This window comes from Micromesistius poutassou, assembly GCF_964030765.1.
Source record: "Micromesistius poutassou genome assembly, chromosome: 7".
NCBI classification, from domain to species: domain Eukaryota; kingdom Metazoa; phylum Chordata; class Actinopteri; order Gadiformes; family Gadidae; genus Micromesistius; species Micromesistius poutassou.
In genome coordinates this window covers 12,244,771-12,265,495 of record NC_140277.1, presented here as the reverse complement: position 1 = coordinate 12,265,495, position 20,725 = coordinate 12,244,771, and the positions used below count along the sequence as shown (strand labels likewise).

The 20,725-nt window shown below is 45.0% G+C and overlaps 1 protein-coding gene across 1 annotated transcript in view; it reads right to left on the bottom strand.

Moving 5' to 3' along the window:
• Window positions 1-11,648: 11,648 nt before the first annotated feature.
• ccdc85a (coiled-coil domain containing 85A) overlaps window positions 11,649-20,725 on the bottom strand; it is a gene marked incomplete at its 5' end in the record, with an annotated part of 19,408 nt that continues 10,331 nt past the window's right edge. Inside the window, 2 exons of the mRNA XM_084470208.1 lie at window positions 11,649-11,752; window positions 12,867-12,924. Coding sequence (XP_084326334.1) covers window positions 11,737-11,752; window positions 12,867-12,924 — 74 coding nt within the window. The 3' untranslated portion in view covers window positions 11,649-11,736. The remainder of the gene's footprint in view (window positions 11,753-12,866; window positions 12,925-20,725) is intronic.

The following is a 20,725-nucleotide window of genomic DNA, read 5'->3' as shown; positions in this document are numbered from 1 at the left end:
GTATATATTTGTTAGTAACTTAAACTGATCTTCCGCACCATGCCCTCAAGCAGGTGTTAAAACAAGGGCTGCAATGAAGGGAAAAAGAGACCATGAACTTTAAGTCGGAACATATAATCTGTATAATTTGATTGGTCTTCAGGTCGTCTTGGTGAACCACCGGATCCCTAGACCCTCCAACCGGACAGCCTCCTCTGAGGCCGAGGCAGCCGTCGTCTCCACCCCTGCCTCGACCACGCCCTGGCGGGTGGTGGTGTCTGGCTCCTCCCTCAGCGCCGTCCTCTCCATGCTGCTGATTCAGCTATCAAAGTTGATCACATTCGTAGCATAACTGCCGTGCACACAGGATCTGCAGCGTCCTGACATACTGAAATACAGTAGGACCTGTTAGGAAGGTTCCTGCTCCATTTAACTTCAAATAAAAGCATCTGGTGGAGCCCGGACCTCTGCAAATGCTCCTGAAACTCCTGGACGACTTGTGTCCACCACAGACTGAACCAGGGGTCTTATAGTGTTGTGCTCTGCAGTTCAGCCCTGGGTCCAGCTCCTATTTTAAATCCTCCACCGTCTTCCAGGAGACCCAGCGCCTCCTGGCTCCTGCTTCCTGGGTCAGGGTGACGGTGGCAGGCAGCAGGCCAGGGCTTCTGCAGCCCACCGCTCCTGACCAGGTCTCCGCTGGGTTGAATGAGATGCCTCATGGGTGACATATTCGTGAGCTATTGAGCTGATTTGGAGGCCCCCGCTGGCCTAATACCACTCAGACAACCCTGAGAAACCAGTGTGATGAATACAAACTCAAATTGAAAAGCAATAGTTTCACTGTGTTATGTGCCGATGCAAACATTGAATTGAAACCGTGCAACCCTAGTTAAATGGTTAAATGAACCAAGAAAATAGTTAAATGTATTTCTTCATTACTTACCACAGTGAAATTCAATTGAGCAGGCCTTGAAGGAAAACCTCTGGATTTTATACCTGGAGCCTATCTTCCCATAATTTTGAGTGTAAGGGACTAATGCGGGCCACGATTTTTTTGTGATTGGTCCAGTATTGCGCGAGAGCGCTGCCTCCGTAATCTGCCAAATGGGCTGCAATGTAATCCTTTGGGGCAAGGGATGCCATCATGGACGTCCTCTAAAAGGGCATGTTTTTTTACCACTGACAGGCTCAGATTATATTCTAACATTATGGAAACAATCCCTGCAGAGAAATAAAACGTGTTTCTTTACCCTTGACTTGGTCCGTTATTGTGTCCAACCAAGTCGTTCTCAAGGAGAGTTGAGTTGAGTAGTTGCAGGAAAATAAAGGAGGAATCACGAGTGAGAGCTCGAGAGTGGAGATATTGTTGTGTTGGATTACGGAAAGCCTAGTTGAGTGTTGTCCAAAGGATCTGGGTGAAGGAGAGTGGAGATTGTAATGACAATCAGGGAGTATCCTGCAATGCAGCAACAAGAGAATACTCCTTGAGGGAGACTTGGTTGGACACAATAACACACGTTAACACACGATACGGACACCGTTCATTGATGTGTGTCTTTGTTAATGCTATTTTTTGACATTGGTTGATTTAAAATCGTCTTTATTGTATTGTATTGAATTTATTTTTTCTTCCCTAAAATAGGCACTAGGCTCTGCATGGCATGTTAAATTGCATTTAGTTACAGACCCTTGCCATTATGAAGCCTGTTAAAGTAGTAAGGCCTCTATTATCCACACACACACACACACACACACACACACACACACACACACACACACACACATCCACCAGGACAACCGCTGCACACAACCACACACGTACACACAAGCTCAGCTGCAAACAGATGCGTGGTGTCTGGTTCCAACAGAGCCAGTCTGCCAGTCCGGAAAGAGCAATGAAAGCTGGCAAGACGCATTTGTGTCTGTCAGGAAACAGAGTCTCACATAATCAGACAAACACACCATGTTTTCATCGTCATTGTTGTTGTTGTTATTGTTGTTGTGTTGTCCATTCCATTGTGTCTACCATTATAAATATATATATATATATCCATTTTCCAAGCTCCCCTGTGAATTTATCTTTCAAACAATTTGTTTTACAGTTTCTTGTTTGGTCTGAGCATCAGTACGTGGACATGCATTGGTGTGCCCCTGCTGCGCACCCGTCCGGAGGCAAACCGCGCCGTGCGTCCTGTTGTGGAACACCTGCTGCTACCAGCACACACTGTGCAGATAGCAGCACCATGCACTGGATAGCTCAGACAGCGGCCTGACAAAATAACAGCGGGAGGGGGGGGGGGGGGGATGAGAGAGAGAGAGAGAGAGAGAGAGAGAGAGAGAGAGAGAGAGAGAGAGAGAGAGAGAGAGAGAGAGGAGAGAGAGAGAGAGAGAGAGAGAGAGAGAGAGAGAGAGAGGATCTCTAAAGAATGGAAACAGATACTTAATGAAGACTAACGTCAAGGCTTATTAAATAATTGGATTTATTTTTATACTGCTCAGTGGACGGCAGGGAATCCGACATGCCATCACCTGATGGGGGGGGGGCATGCATGACTAGCAGTGCCCACCAGCGCTGAACATTGTGCGCATATATGTGTGTGTGTGTGTGTGTGTGTGTGTGCGTTGTCTGTACCTTGTGCTCTTGTATGCGTGACTGGATATTTGCATCATGTGCTTCTTTGAATGTTCACTTTAAAGGAGACTAGATGTCAGGGTCAGTTTGTACCTGCACTCCTCCCGAGATGCTAACCTTACGAGACCATCCGACGGCACACAGTATGCACCTTCAGGGCTGATCTTCCATGCTTGTTAACGTATGTGGCCCTATTCAGTCATCCGTTTGCAGGAAAAAACATATTTTTTATAGGAACTTGGGAAAAAAATGGCATTCGGTGTTGTTTGTATTAGAAGCAAAGCTCTGATGCGTTATGTCCTCTCTCTATGGGCGGGGTACAACGGGGGTTCGGGACGAAAGGGACGAGAGCAAGTTTGCCTTCGTTGCGCCTTTGCTTTGTTCTTCAGGCCCAGCGTGGTGCGTTCGCATGGACACACCGTGAATCAGCTTGTTTTAATGCAACCGGGCACGCAAGGTCAAAGCCCATCGCAAATACTTCCAGTGTGCTTGCATGCATAAATGGGATTCTGCAATTGCTGAAGACTAGTAAAAAATGGTGATAAATTCATTCAAAACCCACTGAAATCAATAAAAAACGAACTTTAATCTGGCTTGATTAATATGGAACCTATTTAATGAGGTGTTACTCATGCTCGTGTTCAACCTACCCACAGTTCTCCCATGTGACCCTTCCATTGGTTCTGGTCAATGGAACTGCACCTTCTGCTTCCAAGTATTGGTCAGACCCACACACCCCCACTCGAGAGCTCTGCTCATCTACCTCAGCTGGACGCCTGGTAGCGCCATCACTAAGAGCAGCCAAAAGTCAAACAACAAAGTCACAGGCCTCTCTGGTTTGGCACCAGTGGTGGAACGAGCTCCCTGCCGATGTCAGGACCTCAGAGTCGCTCACCAGCTTCCGCAAGAGACTCAAGAGTCACTTGTGCAGAGTTCACCTTGACTGCATAGCCGCCTCCCTTACCCCCCACCACCCCTTCTCCTTCCTCACTCTCCTAAAAATACCCCTCTTATGCACTTATTGAGTGTTGCTGTCGGTACATACTGTACCGAAAGCGAAACATTGTTGTTTTTCTTTCTTCCGACAAACACATTTAGTGTGAGTTGCTTTGGATAGAAGTGTCTGCTAAATGCCCTAAATCTAAATCTAAATGTTAATATACACTCAATGCTATGAAGGTATTTATTTTATTAAACGTATTTGGGATTTGATCCAAAGAAGTCCCATATGAACTCAAGCAAGCAAAATATTTTCAGAGGAATGTATTTGGAAGATAGAGTCTGCTCCGAGGGTTGCAAAAAATGGAAGACTTATCTTCAACACCACATCTCACTTCACCTCACAAACACCCACACCTAATACCATCTAAGGCGGTGTAGTTGTTTAGAGGCTAGGGTGGTTGTCTCCTGAAAAAAAGGTTCTCCATCCCCAGTTTCCCCGGTCTGTAGACATCTCTAGCCCTAGCTGCTCCTTACCTGAACACACTGTCAGTCTCTTTGTAGCCCCCGACCAAAACCTTAAATAGATGTGACCCTAGCAATTCCGGAACAAGAAACATATATGTGTATATGTCCAGTCTAATGTCCATTTGATCTACCTTCCATAGTTCTCCAGTGTCTAAGTGCAGTAAATGTCCATGTTCGATTTACCACAATTGGTGTATTTTTACGTTAGCTTTTAGATGGGAGACCCATCTACTCAACAAGAAGGCTAGGGTTTATTGGCTTCACTTGTTTGATTCAAAAGACTACTGCTCCTAATGCTCCTCTGACAACTACTACCACTATGATGCACTACCACTACCACTCCTAAAATGCTGAGCTGATTCTCAAATTCAGCTGGCAAATCCTGCAAGGGACTCACACACACACACACACACACACACACACACACGCACACGCACACAAAGCAACTTTGTGAGGGATTCTCGGGATGGGTTTATCTTAGTTGTGGTAATCCCGAGGATTACTGTGATTTAGTCAACGAGACTAGAGCCGTGAAAAGAGTGATCATCGCACTACAACGGTGCAAGTAAGAGGAAGAAGTTAGCCACGCCGGCCGGCTCTTCGTACACGGCTCAGCAGGCCATCACATAACCGCTCCCGGGGTCAATGAGCCAGAAAGGGGAGTGCATGTGTGAGCGCATGCTTATGGTACTAGTACATCTGTGTGTGTGTGTGTGTGTGTGTCGGGGGGGGGGGGGGGGGCTGTGTCTGTGGGTGTGGGTGTGTGTGTGTGTGTGTCTGGCACGTACACATGCTGTCTTACATCATTCTTATGTAATGTGGCCTTATTGCACTTTAAGATCTGGTTAAAAGTAACACATGTAACATGTGAACCGGATAACAGGTATGAAAAAGGCTAGCCTTGTATCACCAGGTGGTTGATGTAGTTTAGTTTTCTCTTTGCAAATGAGGTTACATTCCTACAAGGTCACATGTTCCAATTGATTAACATGAGATGCTTTGCTGCCCCATGCGCATGTAACGACTTTTAAAGAAGTGAAAAGACGTGTAAAGGTGGAGATGTATCGCGACCACGCATATCCCATGCATACTAATCCACGGTGGTAAAGTGTGCGGAGGACAGACGGACCTTCAGGTTCTTCCCACCAGCAGTCAGTCAATTTACTTTGTAAACACGTCTCAACACAAGTCCAACTGCTGTTTGCTTCTTCTCATGCAAACCATGTGCTGGATGTTGACCGTTGTCGTTGGATGAGAAAGTGATGGAGGATTCCTAAAGTGTGCGTAGGGACGAGTTTGGTTGCTGTGGTCTGTTTCTTTTTCCTGTGACTCTCTGGGTTTCACCTTGGCAACCAGCGAGTAACTGAACATCTGGCTTCAAAATGTTCCCTTCAGAAACCAATGCTGAGATTAAGGGTGCTGCATGCTTTCAACTTGTTTCCTGATTAAGTGTGGATCTCCTGTACCAAACTACAACAAACTGTTGAAAATAGATACACGCTTAAGGTTGGTAAAGTTTACCAAGTGTATCACAATCACAGCTGCAGGGGAAAGCAGATCAAGACCACTAAAACAACATCAAGTTGTCATAGCAACCCGTCTAAATGCTAAAAGCTTTGTGGAAAACCGCCTGAAGTAAGTAATTGCACTGTGTGGCGGGCGGCTCGGCTGATTTCTGTGTTTTGAAGCCTCGTTCTGAATGTGTGTTTTGAGTGCCATTTGGTTGACATTTGAAATATTGCATAAGTGACCCGCAAGAACATTTTAATATGTATTAATGTGAACAACCCTGTACGTAAATACTACTTTTCCTATAAAGATCCTGTGCCATTTACATTTCTATCAGCCTATATAGAAACCAATCAGTGTTTTAAGAATATCTTATAACTATATTATATATATTATTATATAACTCGTAGGTTACGAGTCTCCCACATCTCTTAAAACCCTCCTTCCATAACAATGAATCCCTTTCTATTTTCTCCGTTGCCTGGGATGCAAAAGGCACATTTCATACACTCAAGGATGTTCTCCCAGTGTGATGTTTGTTTATAAAGAAATGTGATTGATGGTCTGTCAGTTTCCTTGTTTAAATGCATCCTTCTGTATCGTAGCTACATGCTAACGTTCTCATTCTGACAGCAAGGAGCAATCATCTGTAGGCCTACTAGCACCTGCCAACCTGCTCCACTCTCTCCCCAACCCGGTATCACATACTGTATACTGTATATTACTAGAGGGTGCACTGTACTGTCTGCGCACACCCCTTCTGAAGCCTCTCTCTCTCTCTCTCCCTCCCTCTATCTCGCTCTCTCTCTCGTTTCATTTGATCCAGCACGAAAAATGTCTGAGAAACGCTCCCATTCAAACTGCATGGGTTTACATTTTGTTCTGTGGAGCACAAAAAGAAAAAATCGTTTCAGTTTTTGAGGAGGTCTGCTGCAAAAATATATTTACGGAAATATTGACATATATATAACTATAGGGTGCACTGTACTGTCTGCGCACACCCCTTCTGAAGCCTCTCTCTCTCTCTCTCTCTCTCTCTCTCTCTCTCTCTCTCTCTCTCTCTCTCTCTCTCTCTCTCTCCCTCTATCTCTCTCGCTCGCGGGGTCTCTCTCTCTCTCTCTCTCTCGTTTCATTTAGTCCAGCACGAAAATAGAGAAACGCTCCCATTCAAAATGCATGGGTTTACATTTCCTTCCGTGTAGCACGAAAAAAGTCAGACAATCGTGCCCTGGGACACGATTCAATAGATTAACGTTTGTGCGCATGAGCAGGAAATCACGTGATACCGGGTTGCTCGTCCACAATTATTCTCCATCTCCTGCTCGTGACTCCTCCATCTTCTGCTTGTGACTCCTCCGTCTCAGAAGCAGCATTTCATGGTGTAAGCGAAAGTATTTACATTATGGGGACATTTTTGAAAGAAACGAGCAAGGACAAATGCAGAGGTTGATGGAAACTCACCATCGGACCAGTCGGCATAGCAGTTGACAGGTAGCAATGCACACACGCATGCATTCCCCTGCAGGTGAGAGAGAGAGTGAACGAGAGAGAGCGACATAGAGAGAGAACGAGAGAGAGAGAGAAAAGGACCCTCCCACTCTGCTGCAATGCAGATTGCAGGGATGTGTGTCTTGTATAATTTGCTGACAGAGATAGGGCTAAATAAGCACACCACTGCTGTTCATACCACGGTGTGTGTGTGTGTGCCCACCCCAGGTCTGTGTTAAGAGTGTGGGGGGGGGTGAGTGTTGTGGGTGGCTCATATTTAAATGAGTTTGATCCCTCGCCTTCCCCAGTTAATAAATAATAGGGGAACCATCCTCCATGTCTGGTAGCCACCGAGAAATCAATATGACTGCTGTTTATAGAGAACACCGTTTTAACTCACGCATACGCGCACACCCATTACGTTTACAGTAATACAAAGAGGGCTTTAAAATGAATCAATAAGTAAAAAGGAAATGGTGGATCTCCCTAGAGCAACATGGTGCATGCATGCACGTACAGGCAGTAATAAGTGTGTAGGAAGTGAAGCAATGCATACACATCCTATATCTGATACATTGAACGCTGGGCTGTATTTTATCATGCTGTATCCTAACAGTTGTAGCAGTTTAAGTAAATAGGGCAAGTAAGATATAGTGTAGGTATCATGTGAGGCATGGTTATGTATGAACTTAGCAAGGTTTAAGTAGTAACAAATATATGTTTGGGTATTGCACAAGTTGTTAGTTGTTCACTATGTAACACTTTTAAAGCGTAATGGGAAAACCCACCAAACCGCCTACACCTCAAATCAGTGCTGGGATTTCTTTCTCTCTAAAGCAATTTTATCCACCATCCATCAAGGTAATTAAGTGTAGGATCACATTTAGAGTATTTTTTCAGTTGAGGTATTAATTATAGTGTCTGTATATAACCACTGCATTAGAGATATATTTTGATGCACATCCTTTTGTTTGTCCGGTTAGGGTTTGCGACACTTTACTGACCCTTGTCTAACCTAAATTAATACATAACTAAGAAGCATAAGCTCTACCATAAGGTCTGTGTCTGTGCTCAAAATATAAATGGTTACTTATCATATATAGTAATCATATAGGATAACTACATCTTCCATTTCACCATGTTGTGTTATCAATTCACACATTGACCTAAATCTGTGGCAAAGCAACATACTAATGAGTAACCAATAGGGGTAGTCCTTCATGATGAAACATGGTTACTATTCTCATGTACTGGAGGATGAGTCAGGATAAATGTGTTGAATGCTGCTGCTGCTGCTGCTACACCACGATATCCTGCACAACCTTCAGTTTGCAGCAGCAAGCCTGCGTCACTATCGGTCTGCCGGGGGAATTAAGTTCCCCACCAGCAGGATATCTTTATGAGGGCACGCACGCTGCTTGCTAGACAATACTCCACTTCGGTATGGATATAGTATTATCGGAGAGCACAGGGCGCAGCGGACACTGGAGGGAACCAACTGTATTTCAAAATGCAAGTCATATTTGCAATCTCTGTTTCTCAATACACACAAAAGCAAGCACGCATGCACATACACATACACATTCGAATACACACGCACGCACGCACGCACACACACGCACACACACACAGATAAACATACACACACACACACAGATACACACACACACACACACACAGATAAACATACACACACACACACACACACAGATATATACATACATACACACTGTGAACAGCAGGAAAAACAATAGGGTTGGCAGGGTCCACTGCACGGCACAGTTACTGGGAATCCAACATTGTGGGAAAAGGCACTTTAGCGGCCCAGTGCTCCCGCGTGAATAAGCACAATCGAGTGAAGGAAAACAATCAATACTTTGTTCCCCCTCAAATGTTTCTCCCGGCTTTACAGTTTCAAATGGAAAAGTATAATCTTGAGAATAGACGGATTAAGATGTTAGCATGGTGGACAGAACGCTCAGAACATCGCTGCGCTGTGTGCCATTTTGGTAACATTGGGGATTATATGTCTCGTTGGCCTCAGATTAAATCTGATTATATGGTTCTCTATTGGTATGATGCAACACTTTAATGATGTGGCTCTATTCCAAAAAGCATTTCCGATTTCTGAAATTGAGCCGTCCATATCAGATAGTCCGTGGATGATTCTGGTGATTTATTAAAGACCTTGCTGTGTGGGTATGATGCCGGTCAAAGGAATTAAGAAACACTGTCCTCTGAGTACTCTTTATTACATAAAGACATTTTATTATAGCTTCTACATACATCTCTGGATATACTAGTTATATAATGTCTGTACGTCAAAAATAATACCTGTTATATGTTTATAAAACTAAGCAGATATACTACTCTCAGGTTTTTAAAAAGATAAGGATTTGTTATATACTGTTATGTTACGGTCATCAACAACGTCTTACAAATCACAGGGAGAAGAGCAAAAGGAGTACAAATGTGTGTGTGTGTGTGTGTGTGTGTGTGTGTGTGTGTGTGTGTGTGTGTGTGTGTGTGTGTGTGTGTGTGTGTGTGTGTGTGTGTGTGTGTGTGTGTGTGTGTGTGTGTGTGGGGCCTATTTGTGCTTGCATTAGTGTGTGTGTGTGGTGTGTGGGGCCTATTTGTGCTTGTGTGTGTGTGTGTATGTGTGTGTGTCTGTGTGTCTGTGCGCCTATTTGCGTGTGTACAGAATGTAAATGTCATCTTCATTAATCCCATGTCTGCAGCTGAAAGCAAACATCTTGAATCACTCCAGACCAGAGCCATTCGTCCTTATCGCACTCTGACGGAGTCAAGTACAAAATGAGAAGCACCGTCCTAACGTCAACATGGAAACTAAGCGTTAAATGATGCATAAATACGTGTGGTACCACGAGTGGCGCGGCCCTGCTAGTCGAAACCCTATGGTGTAGGATCTCTCTACCATCATGGGATACAATTCCCCTCTCTCTTAAATCGTACATCACCACAGAGCAGCCCAACACCGAGCCATCCCCCAGCCCTGGGGACTCAGCAGAGATGCTGATTGTCAGTGTTTTGTGTTGTTAAAGAGCACACAAAAAGAATCTGTTACGGAGCAAACGCCCTTGGAGTGTGTTTACGACCGCACCGCTGTGAGGACGTGGGTGGCTCCCCAACATGTTCTCCGTTACCCACCTCGAACCTGAGGACATGCCCCCACCCCGAACTGGGGATTTCTCGTTGTGGTATTTACGCCGCTGCGCTGGTGTCCCAGGGGATCCCCTGTCCAATATCCCGTATCCTGGAACCCTTTGATGTATTTATGTGTTTTGTTTATTTGGCTGATGGTGAAACAGGGAGGCATGCCGTCCAAAACAAAAAACAGACCCATGGGTTGAGTTGGAGGGGACAATCCCACACAAACACACGCACGCAAGCGCACACGCACACACACACACGCGTGCGCGCACACACACACACACACACACACACACACACACACAGGGAGTTGCCATGGTTACATTGTGGGAACTCTGACACAAGGTTCAGTGTTGCTTGTTTTGTTTGTTTTGCTGTAACTCCGGGATGAAATTATTTTATTTTTTTCGCACAAAATACCAGAGTACTTAATATATAATAATAATATATTCCTTCCTCATCCCCTATTCTCTCCTGAACACAGTCATAATTACAAACGGTCATGAATATGAAAATACTGCAATAAAATTTTTCGGAAACTATTGAGCAAAACAAATAAATAAATGAGGCAAATAATGAATCATGAATAAACAGAGGATGTTGTTTGTGCCTCGGGGCGAGAAAACAACAGATTGGTAAGAGGGGCATATCGTTTCCTCCCCGCCAACAAACATTTGATGATTTCAATTATTTCATGTTTAATTCCATTTGATTTGTGGAAAACCATTTTTTTGTTCATTAATCGGTAACTACTTTACAAACATTGACGGCCTCGACCCCTATGACGACATCGCTTTGTAAGCAGAGATCTTCTGAATCAGCACATTTTAGAACAATGACTCATCTTTTTCAATACCTATACATCAGGTTGTTATAAAAAAAGCTTGTTTTCTCCCAATATTATATCATGTCAGAATGACCTTTTTTTTCTAGGTATGAAAAGATCACTGTGCTGAGAATAGGCGTTCATCTGAACATCTTTTTTTGTTTCTTTCCTCAATGCAATGCTCCTCTGTCATTACATTTTGTAGGCAAATATAATCACATTTCAATTTGTTGTTGTTGGTTTCTTTTTTGCTTCCTTTTTCCGTTTTATTTGGCAATGTTGGACGATGGGGGTGGGGGGGGGGGGGCACGGTTTCACGGAAGTCCATCACAGCAGCAGCAGTAGGTCAGCCGACGTGACATCATAGAGAGAAAGAGAGACAGGATGGTTGGTCGGGGGGGGGGGGGGAGCTGTGTGTGTGTGGGTGGTCTATCCCTGTTCTTTCCTGCGTCCTCAACGCTGGACTTCCTGATCGACTTCCTGAAAGTGTTAGAACGCTCACGTTAAGAGACAGGCGTCTTTCCATTCACCCACTCCCTCTGTCCACCGCCATGCTCTCTCTCTCTCTCTGTCTCTCCCTGTCTCTCTCTCTTGTCTCTTTCTCCTTGCGGTGAGTTGGCTGTGCAGCATCCGATGGTTCGAGAGGTTGAGGGGCACATCACGGTCAGGAGGCGTCAAAGCTGCGAGGAAAGGAGGGAAGGATGTGCGTCGGTTAGGAAAGAAAGAAAGAAAGAAAGAAACGCAGGTGAGAAAATGCACAGCAACAGATGACATGTTCCCTGACAGCCCCGGCCCACATGTGTATGCATCTTAGGAGCGATGGGGTGGTTGGGGGGCGGGGGGGGTGCTGGTGATGAGTGGGTCAGAGTGGTGGTGGTGGTGGTGGAGGTGGTTGCGGTGGTGGTGGACGGAGGACGGTATTCCCCTGCTCAGCAGAACCCAGGGAGAGAGTCGCCCCAGGTGGAGCCCAGGAGCTGATACATTCCACCATTAGGAAGCACCTTGTCATTAAATATTTAAGTCTCCCCCACCCCCTCCCTCCCTCCCTCCCTCCCTCCCTCCATCCATCCACCTCTCGTTCTCCCACCCTGCAGCCTACGCATTAAGGCGGGGGTCAGGCCCCGGTGACCCATTGGTCACCCATGCACACACGCACACACACACACACGCACACACACACACGCACACACAAGAACTCACTCATGGAGTCAGATGAGCCTTCAGTGTTAATTCATACGAACCGAAGGATACACAAATGTTTTGGGGGATTTCTTTATAAATGACTTCAATATTTATCGTTACAAATGTAAAAAGAAATCGATGACTAAATGAGGTTCACAGGTGTATTTCTGTTGCATATAAAAATATATTTTGCTAATGAGGCTGAAATCCACAAATATATGTATTCAAAAGAATTTGCAATTTACATCCAAAACCTATTTGTTGTTACATCTTTATACAAACTGTTTATTCTTCTTATAACTGCTTGTCGTGTTGGATGTTCAACCACTAGCGTTGCTAGTGATATATATATATACACACCTTTATATATTAATGGTTTCTAGTGGGACTTGTTGATGTTCAACAGAAGATCCAGATATATATATATATATATATATGTGTATATATATATATACGTGTATATATCTAAGGCTGTCAACACTAGTGACAGAAGTTACACGCGTTGGCGTTGACGATAATACTACTAATATCTACAGAGGGGATGCAATGGACATCCTGTTTATAATCGCAGTCTTCACAGATGTAGTGCTAGGTGATCTGCACGTAACTTACCTATCCCAAAGCTTTACGCTCCTACAGGCGTTGGTGCAGCAACCGGCAGATATCAGGGCTGGGAGGGGAACAATAGAAAACGATCAGTGGTCAAATCGCTGCTCACATGTTCCCATCAAGCCACTGAGAACCATGGCCCATCAAAAACACCTGAGTCATTTTGTTTTTATAATCACGTAAAACACCTTCTCCGTTTTTGTTTATCTATGTCCCTCCTCGCAGGCCACGATTATAATCAAGTAAAACACAGAAGATGGATGTTCTGCATGGATTGTGTCTATATACAGGTACACATATTTGCTATTTAGTATTTCTCATTTAGCTGCTAAATGCCATTATTGTGTGATTGATTCTTTTTCTTATTATTTCTTATGAAGTACTCTTTTGTGCATGAACTTTAGCATGTGTAGCTTCCTAGTTAAAAGGCTGTGCAAGGAAACTCTCACAATGGGAGCAGCGTCTGCTCGCCTAACACACAATGCAGCTGAAAGACCACACACCTCAACACGGGACTGTGTGTGTGTGTGTGTGTGTGTGTGTGTGTGTGTGTGTGTGTGTGTGTGTGTGTGTGTGTGTGTGTGTGTGTGTGTGTGTGTGTGTGTGTGTGTGTGTGTGTGTGTGTGTGTGCGTGTCACTCAAGAAAGAAGTCAGGTAGCCCAGCTTGCGGAGACACTTCCTGTTACCCATCAGCCTCTCATCGGGACACTGACCAGAGATCTGTCTGTCTGCCACTTGGTCTGACAGACATTCTAACCCCTAGCTGATTATGTCAGTGTGTAGTTCTGTGTGTGTTTCTGTGTGAGAGGGAGAGGGAGGGAGGGAGAGGGAGAGAGAGAGAGGGAGAGAGAGAGCGAGAGAGCGAGAGAGAGAGAGAGAGAGAGAGCGAGAGAGAGAGAGAGAGAGAGAGAGAGAGAATGGTATTTTTCTACCGTTCCTTTTTTTCCTTTGAAAAACCTGTTACCAAGACATGCATTGAGACTCATGGACACACAAGCAAACTCGAACACAGTGCTTTTGAACCACGTGTAACACTCGTGGCCTGCGAGGGTACTGCAGGTGAAAAAACAACAATTTACAACAATCTAATAATCAATATATAAATAATTGGGTATATTATTGTTCAGTAAATGTAGTACTATGGCTTGTTTTTTTTTTTTTAATTGTGGCACTTTGTGCATTCCAACTATGTGTTCTCCATTGTAAAGACTCCACTGATGTTATGTATTACTGTGTTACTGTGTGCTAAATAAACACACTAGGCGCACAAGACCAAGGCCTACTGGCCATGGTCTTCTTGCACCAATAATTGTGTACAAAGGGGGGCTGGTAGTCTCTGCTCAGCCACTGAATGGGGATTTGTCTCTTTATTACTGTTGACCTATGCGCTGGTCTCTGAAAGGTCCTGATGCCCTTTGAGTGGTACACCTAAAGTCAGGGGTTGGGAGCTACTGCCCTAGCACACACTGACTGACAACAGGCTAAATCACGCTCTGTCTAAGTAGGGCCAACAGAGTTCAATTCTGATGAGCTGCTTGTTGATGTAGATGTGATACACGTTCACACAAACACACGCATGCACGCACACTACACACACAGACACATGCACACACGCACACATGCATACACATGCACGCACACACACATGCACACATAAACAAACACACACGCACACAGAGGCACATACACACATGCACACACGCATAAGCACACACACACACACACACACACACACACAAGCGCACACCCAAACGCACACAATCTCTACACATATTGAGAGGCAAGATGTATATGATCAAAGAGAAACCAGAACAGAATATTTTACGTATGACAGAGCAGAAGCTATTGAAATTTAGAACTAAGTCTGCAATGGATGGACATACAAAGACAAAACATCCTGTTAATGCCATTTTTCATGTTTCTGTCTCCCACATTGAGTAAAGCATACAAAGTCATTGAAGTCAAGTGACCTTTAGTCCAAAAATAAAGGCTGTATTTAATGGCAATATGTGCTCAATATGCGGCCACTACACACTCCAGCACACACACAGCTGGGCTCACATCTATGACTCATCTAGCTTCCCATATACATCTCTTTATCCGGAAATGGATCAGCCGCAGTTGGTTGCAACAGCGCATTGCTGGCACTGCCACAAAGATAAGGAACCATTTGAGATCAATCAGTTGTTCCCCAGAGGAGCAGCTCCTCAGATGGATGGATGGATGGATGGATGGATGGATGGCAGATATAGGATGAATGGAAGGTTGTTGGATGGAAGGTGGATGGAGGGATGGAGGGATGGATGTATGTCCTATTCCCCCACCATCTTTCTTTTGGCTTTGGTTTGAGGGGCTGCTACTATCACAACAAGTGGCTAATTGGTTTATTTGGCTCACACAAGCACAAACAAACACACACACACACACACACACACACACACACACAAACACAGTCTGATTGCTCCCGTTAAAGTTGTGATGTTGAGTCATCTAAAAGGATTCTGCATAGTGCTGATTTCCAACAGCAAGGTTAAACCTTACTTTGCACAGAGCCACAGGCCCCTTCCCCAAAACCAAGCATAACAACACAGTTTATTCTTTGAGATGTCACGGCCACTGTTGACCACTCTGCGTTGTGACCCTTGATACACTGTCTGCGTCTCTTCCCTGTGCCTCAGCTTGGGTTACACATACAAACACAAATGTCCAATATAACTGAATCATACTGTCATAAGCGTTGTGCTTGTTTTAATATGTCATGTTTTCATGCTACTTACTCGGTCCCCAAATCCCCTCTGAGTTAATGTCATTAACTATACAAATAAACTTAAAACGTCAAACGAGGCACCGTTTTGTTGTGGCAGGAAGTACCAGTGGCCCAGATATTTCCAGAAGGACATCAGGGGAGGTGTGTGTGTGTGTGTGTGTGTGTGTGTGTGTGCAGTATATTGCTGTGTCCCTCTGAGAGTACTGCAGTATATGAGGCTGCTGATGGAGCACGATTCCAGACCTTAGCACTCAACCCGTGAAGGGAAGGGGAAAAAGATGAACACGGGGCCATGTTGGCACAGCTCCCTCCACCTCGGACTGGTCGATGTTCACGCCTCAACTCCCCCCACTCTCAACAGAACAAGTCAGCACACACACACACACACATACACATACACAGACACTCATACTCTCTCTCTCTCTCTCTCTCTCCCGTTCTCTCTCGCTCTCTCGCCCACACATCTGCATCATCTCATTCTGGGTACAGAATGATGCTGACCAATGATCATGGTCATTTATCAAGCCGTGTGTGTGTGTGTGTGTGTGTGTGTGTGTGTGTGTGTGTGTGTGTGTGTGTGTGTGTGTGTGTGTGTGTGTGTGTGTGTGTGTGCGCATGCGTGCACACGTATGCGTGTGAGTTAGTGTGGGTCGGGAATATTCTAATTAAAGAGCAGTGGCAGAAAGTTCTTTGGACAAAAGCACCCACACTCCCACAGTCTAGCCCTCCCTCCATCTTTCATTCAGTCATGCTGCCCTCGTTCCTTCCTCTCCCCCCCCCCCCCCCCCCCCCCCCCCCCCTCCCCCCCCCCGCTGACCTGCTTCGCCCTCTGGTAGAGTCCCACTGGCCATGGCTGTCAGAGAGAGCGAGAGAACGAGAGACATAGAGAGAGCCTTAGAGAGGAGAGAGAAAGGGGCACAGAGGGAGAGGCATAGAGGAGATACATAGATAGTGAGATAGAGGGATAGAGAGAGGTATAGAGGAGAGACATAGATAGAGTGACAGAGAGATAGCGAGTGGGAGAGGTATAGAGCAGGGACATAGATAGTGACATAGAGGGATAGAGAGAGTGAGAGGCGTAGAGAGGGAGATAGAGGGACATAGATAGGGAGAGAGTGGATAAGAAAGCTGCTTCGTGAAGGAGAAATGGCAAGCAGGAAAATATAGAAGGGGAGTGAAAGAGCGGGAGAGAGAGAGAGAGAGAGAGAGAGAGGGGCCAGGCCTCTGGGCTGGTCCACAGCTGTGCGCTTTCCTGCGCTCCAGTGGCTCTCACTATGCATTTGCATGTTGTCTGTGTGTGTGTGTGTGTAGGTGTAAGTGTGTTGATGTGTGTGACCTTTATCTGCATAGGTGGTCGTGTGTGTATTTGTAAGAGAGAGGGAGAACAAGTGTTTTGTCACTGCACGCGATATACTTACATGTGTGTGTGTGTGTGTGTGTGTGTGTGTGTGTGTGCGTGTGTGTGTGTGTGTGTGTGTGTGTGTGTGTGTGTGTGTGTGTGTGTGTGTGTGTGCGTTGGGCAGGGGTGCACCGATAGAGAAACTGCAAGAGAGGATATAAAACAAATGATCTCTTTGATGGTCAGAGCTGGCCCTCTCATCAAAGGACACACAGACAAAGAGGACACAGACACACAGGCCGGGGACAGATATTCTGTAACAGAGCCTTCATGTTAAAGCGGCAGACAAGTAAAATTGCACTGCAATACACACAGACTAACACACACACACACACACACACACACAGACACACACAGACACACACCTTCACTGTGAATAGAGTGATTTTGGAGTACAAACTCCATAGTGTTTGTCAGCGTGTACCTGCATGTGTGAATATTAGTTATGTTAATATGTCAAATGTTGCTTGGTTAATATAATAGGGAAAAGGCTTCAAAGCTGAATGGAAATCAGTTGTCAGGGAGGCAGCTGCTGGCCTACTTATCACTCTCTGTCTCTAGGACCCCTGCCTCACACACACGCACACGCACACACACGCGCAGACACAAAACCATGTTACACACCCACACATTAATACAAAGGGCAACATTATTTATGTGCCTTTATGTAACTGCAGTGGTATTATTCAAATGTGCAGTTTGTCTGAAATCAGATTTGGGAATGACTTGTGAAAAATGGAATGGTATTTGCCATCTGGCCAGCCCATTATAATCCACAGCTTTGACCGTTGCTTTAAGGAAATTTCATTACAACCACAATAAATGTATCAATAATCTGCCTATTTGTGAGATTTAAGAAAAATGTTTTATTTATAACAAACAGCTCTGTTTGCTGGTGTTGCTAAAATCTACTTGAACGTAATATTGAACTAAGCAGCTTCCATCTTGTGCAAGTACATTTGAAAGAGATAAAGACTTCCCATTGAGAAGAGAGCGATTTAGAAGGGATTTCAACCATTTAGAAGTGTGTGCAATGCTATTTGGGGGAAGAAACTGCCTGGTCAGCTCAACCCAGTATATGAAGACACTTTGGCTCTGCACCTTTTATTACCTCTTATTACTGTGACCTTTGAATGACCTTCAATGAACTCTCCACCATAATATTACACTATATGTGTAGTGTGCATCACACACACACAGGGAAGTGGGAGCATGGAGATTGTACCTGTGACCTTCCTGAAACATCCCATAATCCACCAGGCCCTCAGGTAAACAGATAATGGATTTCCCTGCTGAGAAATCCGCAGGCTTCCTGTCACCTTAGTGACCTACTTCCTGGTGGAAAAACAAATTACCCTGTTCTGATAGGTTCTTCACGTCAAAATGTTATATCAAAAGTATTAGTATAGTATAGAATAGACTACTATTAGTCTGTAAGATGTACACTGTACATCTTACAGACTAATAGTACTGTACCTGTGACTAGCATATCCGTGTTAAAGTTGGGCTACAATACTTGGGTTACCGCACATGATTTTAGCAATTTTACTCACTTACAAAGGCTTCTCTCTTTTTTGACTTTGAGATTTGACGAATTGTTGGGGGTTTGAGGACTTTTTTTTGGTGTTTTACACATTGGACACAAATACAGTTTTGAGGTATACAAAAGTATGTTTTTAGATGAGAGACTGCGGGAATGTTTATGTTTTTGCATAAGCAGACTGCCCGGTGGGAGACTCGCGTTGCCCATTGACTTTGGCTTGACTTTCACTCACAAGCGATCGCTATTACCATTTGACCCTCCCAAAAGTATACCCGGTATAACTGCACATACAAATAAATACATATAAACAGTCTGTTCATTTTGTTCAAAATCTTTGCCAAAGTCTTACTGAATACCAACATAAGGCACAGTCAAACACACATGCAGGGATCCTAGCAGTGAATGCAGTTCATTTTTTGTTCAGCCTTGGGCAATACACCCACATATTGCACTACTTTCCGTCTCTCATATCTTCTAGCTAGTGTTCTCTTTATTTTATCGGTCTTATGTCTATCTCTGGTTTTCTGCAGCTCCTCCACTTGATAAGCTCTGGAAACAAAATATCACTCAGACTTAGATGAGCTATCGTTATTACGATGCATAATGTAATGGATGCAATGTATGGCCCTTTACTCATTTATATTAGACAGTTGTACTTCATAATGATCTCAATGTGCTTCTTAGCGGTACAGCTGTAGAGAAATGTCTCTCTCTCACACACACACACACACGCACACGCACACACACACACACACACACACACACACACAGATCCCAACCTAAAAATAATTCCCTCTCTATGCTATATGAAACTCCCGCGGGGAAGTAACAATACAATCACACCAACACAAACCCATTTTAATGTACATGTACAGAAATACAATGTCAGCAATATCCCTCAGCTTTTTCTCCTTTTGGTCTCCATTCTAATCCACACCACCTCTCCCTATATTACACCATTTACCCACACAGACACACCGGGTAGACATAGGCTGGGTGGAGGCGCTGGGGTGCGCATGTGTTTGTGGAGCCCGAGCAGTCTTGCCTTTAGCCGTGTCTCTCTGCTCCACTGAGCCTCTGTCTGTCACAAAGTAGTTCTCATAGGGTCTGCAGGACCCCTGCTGCAAATGACAGAGTGAAGGAGGGAGCGAGTGAGAGGGAGAGAGAGAAGAAACAGAGAACCAAAAGAGCGACTTCTGAGTGACTCACAGTGCATAATCTTCGGCTACTTTACCCTTAAAAGACAAGACGACCTTGCACTCACGACGACTAGGATGAATCAGTCTATAAAAGTAACGAAATACAGAGCACGGCAGCACACGCACGCACGCATACAGACACACACACACACACACACACACACACACACACACACACACACAGCCCCACAAAGGCACAGAGCTGCGTCAGTGCTGGGACTTGCGTCACTATTCATTGAGAGACGGAGCAAAAGTCTCTGCATGTGGGAGAGCATGAAGGCGAGGTGCTGCGGAGGTGGACTTCTGCCGGCATCCAGCAGAAACTGCATATATATGTGCTTATTGAAGGGCACACACACACTCACACTCACACACTCACTGACTCACTCACAAACCACAAACCACGTAGGGTTCATTGCAATTCACATATGCCTAAACCTAAAAAAAACACACTCATGCACGCACGCACACGCACACACGCACACACGCACACACACACGCGCACACGCACTCGCACTCTGTGGTGCAAGTTGTTCCTGACTGGGTGAACAGATTGCGGAGCTTAGCATGCACAGAGGGTCAAGTGCCCGTCTCTCCTGCCCGTCAGAGCGTCCCAACCGGGAGAGCCGATAGCGGATCCTCCCCCCCGTCTGTCCCCACGGACCCTGAGCACCGCGGGCCACCACCACCCACTCCGGGAGCAGCCAAACACACATACTGGACTCATAGTAGGGCAGGGCCAGATCCATCCATTCATCATGACTGCTAGCCTAAGGAGGTGCATTACCGAGGGGATATGTGTATTTATTTCTGGTTAAGGAAACACACAAACACACACACAAAAACACTCACATGCTTTTTCGCTGCAGTGTAAACTATACCTAACCCTTGAATAGCCGTACACCCATCTTGCAAAGATTGTGAATCACACAACGAGGAAAAACACGACACCCA